This window comes from Oncorhynchus clarkii, chromosome 16 (assembly GCF_045791955.1).
Source record: "Oncorhynchus clarkii lewisi isolate Uvic-CL-2024 chromosome 16, UVic_Ocla_1.0, whole genome shotgun sequence".
Classification (NCBI taxonomy): Eukaryota; Metazoa; Chordata; class Actinopteri; order Salmoniformes; family Salmonidae; genus Oncorhynchus; species Oncorhynchus clarkii.
In genome coordinates, this window is record NC_092162.1 from 39,440,414 (window position 1) to 39,449,977 (window position 9,564).

At 44.0% G+C, this 9,564-nt stretch overlaps 1 protein-coding gene across 1 annotated transcript; it reads left to right on the plus strand.

The window, feature by feature from the left end:
• The first annotated feature begins 388 nt into the window (after positions 1-388).
• LOC139368420 (proliferation-associated protein 2G4-like) lies at positions 389-9,141 on the plus strand. The gene is made up of 13 exons (XM_071107287.1): positions 389-762; positions 2,051-2,179; positions 2,482-2,587; positions 2,764-2,833; positions 3,119-3,211; positions 3,491-3,554; positions 3,702-3,780; positions 3,975-4,053; positions 4,167-4,300; positions 4,573-4,667; positions 5,280-5,407; positions 5,747-5,800; positions 7,317-9,141. The coding sequence occupies exons 1-13, from the start codon at positions 675-677 to the stop codon at positions 7,395-7,397; spliced, it is 1,200 nt and encodes a 399-aa protein (XP_070963388.1). The 5' UTR covers positions 389-674; the 3' UTR covers positions 7,398-9,141.
• Positions 9,142-9,564: the final 423 nt, after the last annotated feature.

Genomic DNA, 9,564 nt, shown 5'->3' on the forward strand with positions numbered 1-9,564 from the left:
TATCTATTGGGTGAAATACCAGTGTGCCATCACAGCAGCAAGATATGTGACCTGTTGCCACAAGAAAAGGGCAACCAGTAAAGAACAAACACCATTGTAAATACAACTTATATTTATGTTTATTTATTTCCCCTTTTGTACTTTAACTACTTGCACATCATTACAACACTGTTTATAAACATACTATGACATTTGGAACTTTTGTGAGAGTAATGTTTACTTGTAAATTTTTTTAAATTGTTGATTTCACTTTTGTTAATGATCTGTTTCACTTGCTTTGGCAATGTAAGCACACGTTGATCATGCCAATAAAGCCCTCCAATTGAATTGAACATTGACAGAGAGAGAAAAGCAAGTCGAGATGTGCATACACTATTTTCGATTAGTCATCATGCAGATCATATAACACTGAAGAATGGTACCACCAGGCCAAACTCGAATGACTACTGAATAAGGCCTACATGTTCTGATCTTTTTTTTGTATTCAATTCGGTGCTCAGCGTACACGCATTGCGTGGGACGTTGTCCGCTAGTAGGAGGGGTCTCAGGCGTTTTGGGCCTGGGCTACAACTGCGGAGGAGAGAGCAGACCAGGCAGCGTGGTCGAGTCTGTAGCTGAAACCCGCGGGGGAAAAAAAAAAAGTTACTTTGAGTGAGAAAAGAGAGACCGAAAATATGTCCGGAGACGACGATCCACAAGAGCAGACCATCGCCGATGATTTGGTCGTCACCAAGTACAAAATGGGCGCCGAGATTGCCAACCGTAAGCGAATATGAAGATGTTGATTTAGTAGACGATCGAGTTTAAACGTGACCGAGGTGCACTGGTTGTAGCAGAGTTGACTAGCTAGCATATTCATTATCACAATGCAGCCATGTGCTGTGTCGCTAGCTAGCGATAAATCAATGACTCGTCAGGGCTAGCATTTTGCCCGTGTCGTAGGGAAATCGTAGCCACGAGTTAGCATGTTATTGCTAGCTAATACTAAAGTTAGTCTATACATGCACTTATGTAACCGCTAGTTAGCTAAAGTGGCTAAATGATGGTGGCTTACTGACATGCTGCTAGTGAGCTAACTAGCTAAGATTCAATGCACTGCCTGGGAAGTTGTCACTGCTGGTAAAAACTAACTGGTCGAAAAAACTGCCTTCTGAATAAGTTATGATCCAGTTACATCTACCTAGTTACTAATTGCGAAGGTTAGTCAGTTATTTCAACTAGCTAGCTAGGTAGCACAGCTGTTAAACGCAAAGAGGTCGTTTTTTTCCCAGCTATCATCTCTTGCATGCTGTCAATCATCCTGAACTGTCACCTGCAGCAAGTGAATCGTTCTCTCAATAAACCTATGGGCTCTCATTGTATATGTAACAGTCTTGCGTCCGTCCCTCTCCCCCCCAACCTGGGCTTGAACTAGGGACCCTCTGCACACAATCTAAAAGTTACCCATGAAGCATCGTTACCTATCGCGCCACAAAAGCGGCGGCCCTTTCAGAGCAACAGAAAGGACTTCAAGGTTCTCAGAGCGAGTGACGTCATCGCGTAACGCCAACTAAGCTACCCATTTCACACCGGTTATATGTCGGCACTATTACCTTCAGCATCTGTCAGTTCAGTGGCAATGCATTGCCTCAGACCTGCAACACGTAACACAACTATAGCTAGCAGCTATGCAATAACGTTACTCCCTGTGCACCCACCTATAGCTATGATATACTCCCCGTGCATCGACATTGAAGACCTGGAAGTGTGTTCCTTGGAATTTATGTAAATCCTGATGATCCCACATAATGCTCCTGGGAAGGGATCTTCATGTACTTTGCCTCAATGACAAGAATCATCTATTTTCTTCATGGAATGCTTCGTAACAACCGGTGTAGACTACTAACAGAATAACTGTGAAATGCTATTCGACAAGCAGATTTAAAAGTGTGAATATCCACGGCCTTGCCTTATCAAGGTCTCCATCAGTCATCTTCCCTGATCCTAATACTAAATACTTGAAGCTTACTTACTTAACCTCTGTTCGGTCCTCGTGTCCTTTCCTATCCAGAGGCCCTGAAGGCTGTGGTGGAGGCAGCCAAGGCTGGTGAGACAGTTGTCAGCCTCTGTGCGAAGGGAGATGCCTTTATCATGGCTGAAACTGGAAAGGTCTTCAGGAAGGAGAAGGACCTGAAAAAAGGTATGGGCCTCATCTCATTGGTTATTTAAATAATTTACGTTGTCATGACTGAGTGAAGTCAAGTAGCTTTTCTAGAGTTTTGTAGTTTTCTTTTTGACTGAAGAAAAGTTTAATCTCAAGTCTTATCCTCGCTTACTCATCCTTTCTCCTTGCCTCCTCAAAATGCCAGAGGGAAGTGAGGAGAGAGGAGACAAGGAATCAAGGAAAACACTTGATATTCTCTTGTGTAGACAGTGCATGGAAAATGACTTGCTGACATTAGTCAATGTGATTAAATGTCTGTACTTTATTGCCTCCCTCAGGCATCGCTTTCCCAACCAGCGTGTCTGTCAACAACTGTGTGTGCCACTTCTCTCCGCTGAAGAGTGACCCTGAGATCGTACTGAAGGGCGGGGACCTCGTCAAAATGTAGGAACGTTGTATTGCATTGAACACTGTATGGAACTGTTAACGGCTGTATCTGTGCCTTTTTCTGTATTGCTGGCCCTATTCAACTGTTGGGAGACTACCCCCTTCACATGTCAACGCACGGGCCAGTCTGATGGTCTTGAGTCACTGTGCCTCCTCTTGTGTTGCCTGTGCAGTGACCTGGGGGTGCACGTGGACGGCTTCATCTCCAACCTGGCTCACAGCTTTGTGGTGGGAGTGACCAAGGTAGTAGTACTTCAATCTTTGTTGACGTTAGTAATAGTGCAGATGTCAGGCAGAAATGCCAGCGTACGGATATTAACAGAGACGGACGCGCGGCACATCAGACTATTTTTTTTTTATTGCCGTAGTGCAACAGTCACATAACGTTAGGAAGAGGATTGGCGGAGGCCACCCTCCAGTGCAGTGGAACGCATCCGCATAACAGTAGATGGTTGTCTTGCGTCCTGTGTAATCAGCTGCTCCGTTGCGTCACATTCACGTCCTGTTTCTTCCCCTTCTCTCCACCAGGATGCTCCGTTGACGGGGCGTAAGGCTGACGTGATCAAAGCGGCACACCTGTGTGCCGAGGCCGCCCTCAGACTGGTCAAGCCTGGAAACCAGGTGAGGTGCTGCGTCAGCGCTTCACTGAGTGGACAGTCGGGACTAGACTGGTCCCGGATCTGGTTGTGCTTTATCGCCATCTCCCATGGTTTGAGTTGGCTGAATTAGCACAAACAGATCTGGGACCAGGCTAGTCAGGGACACAGTGATCCGGTTTGGAGAGAAAAAAAGAAGCTTAACAAACAAATCAAGTTGGTGTCATTGTGACGGTACTGTATTTCCAGCAGTGGATTCATAGCCGTTTTTAACATTTTAGGGTGTCTTGTCTCTCTCGTTCAGAACTCGCAGGTCACAGAGGCCTGGAACAAGATCGCCAAGTCATTCAAATGCTCAGCCATTGAGGGTGAGTGAGTCCCCGCTTGCCATTTAAACCTAGTTGGCGCCTCACTGCCATATTCATACACAGTACATTCAATCCCTCACATCTTGTACAGGCAGCTTGCCAAATCACATACCGTGTTTTTATTCCAGTGTAACACTCTCTCCTCAGGCATGCTGTCCCATCAGTTGAAGCAGCACGTTATTGACGGAGAGAAAACCATCATTCAGAACCCCACAGACCAGCAGAGGTGAATTGAAGACACGATCTGTTAGTCCCAGATCTCTGGCTTGTTTGGTATTACTTGTCCGACGCATGTCTCAAAGCTATGTTTCTCGTGTCTTTGTTGTGTCTGAAGCACCCGGTGAATTACTAATAGTAGTTGCTCTTAGGGGGAACATAAGGTTGAATTATTAATGGCCTTGTTGCTCTCTGTCTCTGTAGGAAGGACCACGAGAAGGCTGAGTTCGAGGTGCATGAGGTGTACGCCGTGGATGTGCTCATCAGCACCGGAGAAGGCAAGGTGAGGGATGCATTGGATGACTACGGTCCAACTCCTGTCGTCACTTTGAATGGGCTGTAAAAAAATAACTCCTTTCATTGCTCTAACTTCCCATGTCTTCTACTCTACTGCAGGCAAAGGATGCAGGCCAGAGGACCACCATTTACAAGAGGGACCCAGACAAGCAGTACGGCCTGAAGATGAAGACGTCCAGGAGTTTCTTCAGCGAGGTGGAGAGACGCTTCGACGCCATGCCTTTCACTCTCAGGTAACACACGAGACGCACCGCATCCTTTTAGTCAGAACCGGTTCAATGAGAAACGTGTCGGGCAAATGAGTTTCTATTGACTTAAGACGATTTGCAATCAATTGATTTAAGACATTGACCACAACCTGTCGCTGTCATTCAACTCAACTGATTACATTCAATTGGATTTAGGCTATTGGGCTTCCTCCAACTGATTCCTTTTTTTGTAATCAAAATTATAATTGTTTTTGTGTCCCTTTTTGATATTACCTCTCTCTTTTTTTCTCCCTCAGGGCGTTCGAGGATGAGGGTAAGGCTAGGCTAGGTGTGGTGGAGTGTGCCAAACATGAACTGCTGCAGCCCTTCAACGTTCTGCACGAGAAAGAAGGCAAGTTAAAAGACATAACCAGTCACAGAGGCTATGAATGAACTTTTTTGTGTGAAATTTGTGATCCCGCGATGGATCGCTAAAGGTGAATTGACGCGCAAATAAAATGTAATTCTTTGTAATCCATTCGTTCAAAGCAGCGTGCCACTTATTAAACGCGACAGTACAAAAATAGTTACATAGTCCAAATCACATTTTTAGTCACGTGCGCCAAATACAACAGGTATTCATTCACCTTACAGTGAAACGCTTACTTACAAGCCCCTAACCAATAATGCAGTTTTAAAAAAAAAAGGATAAGAAATAAAATTAACTAGTAATTTAAGAGCAGCAGTAAAATAACAATAGCGAGACTATATACAGGGGTGCACCGGTTAGTTGAGGTAATATGTACACGTATGTAGAGTTATTAAAGTGACTGCATAGATGATAACAACAGTAGCAGCGGTGTAAAGGGGGGGGGGGGCAATGCATATAGTCTGTAGCCATTTTGATGAGGTGTTCAGGAGTCTTATGGGGTAGAAGCTGTTTAGAAGCCTCTTGGACCTGGACTTGGAGCGCTGGTACATATCATCCTATGTTTACTGACTCCTTTCGTCTGTCTATGTCTAGGTGAGTTTGTGGCCCAGTTCAAGTTCACCGTGCTGCTGATGGCCAACGGACCCCTACGTATCACCACAGAGCTGTATGAGCAGGAGCTGTACAAGTCTGAACACGAGGTAGAGGACGCAGAGCTCAAGGTAAAACAACCAACTGCGGTAGACCGATGGCCTACTGCTCTGGGGAGCCACACTGGGGCTTCATGAAGACCGTAGGTTTTTAGCATCTTTCTGCCAACAAACAGAGCACAGGCCACTTTCTCAGGTGCTATTGGGCTTGAGCTGGGGTCGTGTTCTTGAAAATGGAACCAGTGTCATTTTACGCTGAGCAACATCAGCCTCTTGTTTATGCTCAGCTTTTGTAGAATGAGGCTAATTAATCTAATGTGGCATGTTAGCTGACTTGGTATTTTCACTCAGCTGAGATGGTTGCCTTGTTTTTTCTCTCTCTCACAAACCTACCTATTTTTGTTTTTTTAGGCCTTGCTCCAAAGCTCAGCGAGCCGCAAGACACAGAAGAAAAAGAAAAAGAAGGTAGGCTACACGGTACACCGTACTGTGATGTAAACACATGTACCGTGCCTTCGGAAAGTATTCAGACCCCTTGACTTTTTACACATTTTGTTACGTTACGTTAGCCTTATTCTAAAATGTTTTCCCCCCCCCCCTCAATCTACACACAATACCCCATAATGACAAAGCAAAAAGAGTTAAAAAAAAATAAAAAAGTATTCAGACCCTTTACTCAGTACTTTGTTGAAGCACCTTTGTCAGTAATTACAGCCTCGAGTCTTCTTGAGCATGACACTACAAGCTTGGCACACCTGTATTTGGGGAGTTTCTCCCATTCTTCTCTGCAGATCCTCTCAAGCTTTGTCAGGTTGGATGGGGAGCGTTGCTGCACAGATATTTTCAGGTTTCCAGAGATGTTCGATCAGGTTCAGGTCTGGTTTCTGGCTGAGCCATTCAAGGACATTCAGAGACTTGTCCCGAAGCTGTGTGCTTAGGGTCGTTGTCCTGTTGGAAGGTGAACCTTCGCCCCAGTCTGCGGTCCTGAGCGCTCTGGAGCAGGTTTTCATCAAGGATCTCTCTCTGTACTTTGCTCCGTTCATCATTCCCTCGGTCCTGACTAGTCTCCCAGTCCCTGCTGCTGGTTTCATCAGACCAGAGAATCTTGTTTCTCATGGTCTGAGAGTCTTTAGGTGCCTTTTGGCAAACTCCAAGTGGTTTCCGTCTGGCCACTCTACCGTAAAGGCCTGATTTGGTGGAGTGCTGCAGAGATGGTTGTCCTTCTGGAAGTTTTTCCCATCTCCACAGAGGAGCTCTGTCAGTGACTAATGGGTTCTTGGTCATCTCCCTGACCTAGGCCCTTCTCCCACGATTGTTTGGCCGGGCGGCCAGCTCTATGAGGGGTCTTGGTGGTTCCAAACTCCTTCCATTTAAGAATGGTGGAGGCCACTGGTCTTGGGGACTTTCATTGCTACAGAACATTTTTGGTACCCTTCCCCAGATTGGTGCCTCGACACAATCCTGTCTCGGAGCTCTACAGACAATTCCTTCGACCTCATGGCTTTGCTTTTTGCTCTGACATGCACTGTCAACTGTGGGACCTTAGACAGGTATGTGTGCCTTTCCAAATCATGTCCAATCAATTTAATTTATCACAGGTGGACTTCAATCAAGCTATAGAAACCATTTTTGAGACTCAATTTTGAGTCTCATGGCAAAGGGTTTGAATACTTAAATAAATTATTTACATGTGTTTTTAATACATTTGCAAAAATGTCTAAACTGTTTTCGCTTTGTCATTATGGGGTATTGTGTGTAGATTGCTGATTTAATCCATTTTAGAATGAGGCTGTAACGTAACAGAATGTGGGAAAAGTCAAGGGGTCTGAATACTTTCCGAAGGCAGTGTAAATTCATCCAGGTCTCCCTTAGGAAAGACCCTAATGGGAGTTCACGCTTTAAACAAAAATACATGTTAATGTGACAACTACATGTTATGAGTCTTGCCTCAATTTCCAAGCAACTTATTTTTTGTCAAAAGGCTTCAAAGACCGTGGAAACTGAAACGGCACCAGGACATCCAGCGCCAGCGAAGGTCGAGGAGACCGAAGCTGCAAAATAAAACCTTCCACCCCCCCCCCCCCCAACCCTGTCTTCGTCTCCAAGAATACTGACAGACAACTGACCAACCCAAAGAACAGACGTCAATAATCCCTCCATCCTACCCTCCTGTCTTGACATGCCTGCCTTGTGGCGTGGCCTAGCCTTCTGTGATGAAAACCTCCAAATGTAAACGATGTCAGACTACCGGGTGATGGTGTTGCTCACGCCTAAATTCAACTTCCTGTCACATCCCTACCCAACTGTCACATCCCTTTTCAATATCAATGTCCTTGAGACAGCAGGGTTCTCCCCCAGAATAGTAAACACGTTCGGTGCGATGACGCTGAAAGAGAGGGATATTGAGTAGAACGAGGGCATTTTCCGGAGTAGATTCTGTGGGAGACACGTTTATACCATCCAGTCATTGAGCCTTGAACTGTAATTCTATAATGATGTATGAAGGCAAAGCACGACAGTGGAGGGTTTGAGATGACTGCACTACATTGTGCCAATGATAATTGTGTAAAGGAAAACCTTGTTTGAGGTCATAAGCAAGAAGTAATGTCTCTGAAGTGGATGTCGGTGTGTCCTATTAGGGAATTAAATGGGTAATAACTTAAACCCGGCATTAGTCTACATAACGCTGTTATAAACCGTCATGACCGCAAATGTTAACTGTCTACATTGTCACACAAACTTATTTACAGTGGATAAGCAAACTTTCTAGCGGCATACCTAGCTATCTTACCCCCAGTTACAGTTTGTGACATAACTGTCAAGTCCGTTGCCGTGGACATATAGTCGATGGATTTTTAGAACAGGGAGTCGGATAAGTGGCTTGCTCTCACTGCACATACAGACATTTGATATTCTTATACCCAGTAATGGAGGGTTCAGGTGTTCCCATTAAATTATTTGTTCTGTGTAGGACGCCATAATTAATTTCATACTTCACTGGTACTACCACTGCCACGGCGCTCAATGAATTCCACCTATATTAATCAGTGTTTACATCAGTTTCCATAGCTGTTTAATACTTGATACTTTCTATTGTAAAATACATCCCAGTTTCAGAGGCTACTTTTTTGAATAATCTAGACTAGAACCATTACAACGCCGGCATTAAATAGCAAAGCCGTAATATTGAGTTTGGGTGGGGAAACTGACCAAAGGATTTACTAACCAACTGCTGCACCACTAGTTCTTGTTGGGCGTTTCATTCTGAATAGGTTATTCGAGGGAGAGATCCATCCTTGTGGAAATGTTTCTTTACTAGGTTGATGACTTTCTAAGTTTGTTCTCGTGAAAGAAATGTATCATCTCTTGCATTGTACATGTGTGTGGGTGTAATTCTTAAGTCCTTATTTGGGAAGTAATAGGGGTTCGTTCTCGCAATACAAGTAGGCATTTAGAAAGGCCTTTGAAATTGTCATGTCAGAATTACAACCCATCTCGGCGTCCGTATTTTGCGTACTTAACTGAAAAGTAAATGCCTCGTTAATTCTGTGAATAAGATCCATTGATCATCCCACTATAAACAGATAAGCCTTTTGAAATATGGCCATTCCTTGATAAACTAACTCGACAGTCGACAGTTATGACTGCTGACCCCTGCACTGGATGTGGAAACCATATATGCCTCCATCAGTAACGCAATAGAGGTATTGACAACTGTTAAAATAATGTACATGGTCGTTCTTTTTTTGGGATTTAGAAAGAGGGAGTTTTTTTCTTCATGGTTTGAAATAAACTTTAAAACAAAATAAGTGGATGTGTTGTTTGTCTCAATATTGTCTTATGAATCTCCCCCATCTAAAATAATGTACAGAATAAATACTGTACATGTAATTACATGGCTTTCTACACAGCATAACATATATACCTCCATAAAACAGACATTTTGTAATTATATACAAAAATAATGTCGATTGAGACAAGTCTTAGCACAGTTCAAAGCCATATATATTATTGACGAAAGATGCATCACAGATAGAAGCAGGATACAGGGGTTAGTTATACGAAGAAATCGTTGAAACATCATTGTCTGCTTTTCCCAGAGTTCATGAGCGTCCAACAATGATGACGTAATCACAGTTTATAAATAAACAATCGAACAACTGTCACGGTCTTCTTGGAGACGGTGCCATCTTGTAAAGGTACACAGAGAACTGAATTTCAAGAGTTGT

What these genes read in the sequence shown, in the direction of transcription:
- LOC139368420 (XM_071107287.1), top strand. Translation starts at nt 675, where the DNA reads ATGTCCGGAGACGACGATCCACAAGAGCAGACCATCGCCGATGATTTG. An exon ending in TTGTGGTGGGAGTGACCAAG is followed by an intron (nt 2,834 to 3,118) that starts GTAGTAGTACTT and finishes TCTCTCCACCAG; the next exon opens with GATGCTCCGTTGACGGGGCG. An exon ending in CAAATGCTCAGCCATTGAGG is followed by an intron (nt 3,555 to 3,701) that starts GTGAGTGAGTCC and finishes CTCTCTCCTCAG; the next exon opens with GCATGCTGTCCCATCAGTTG.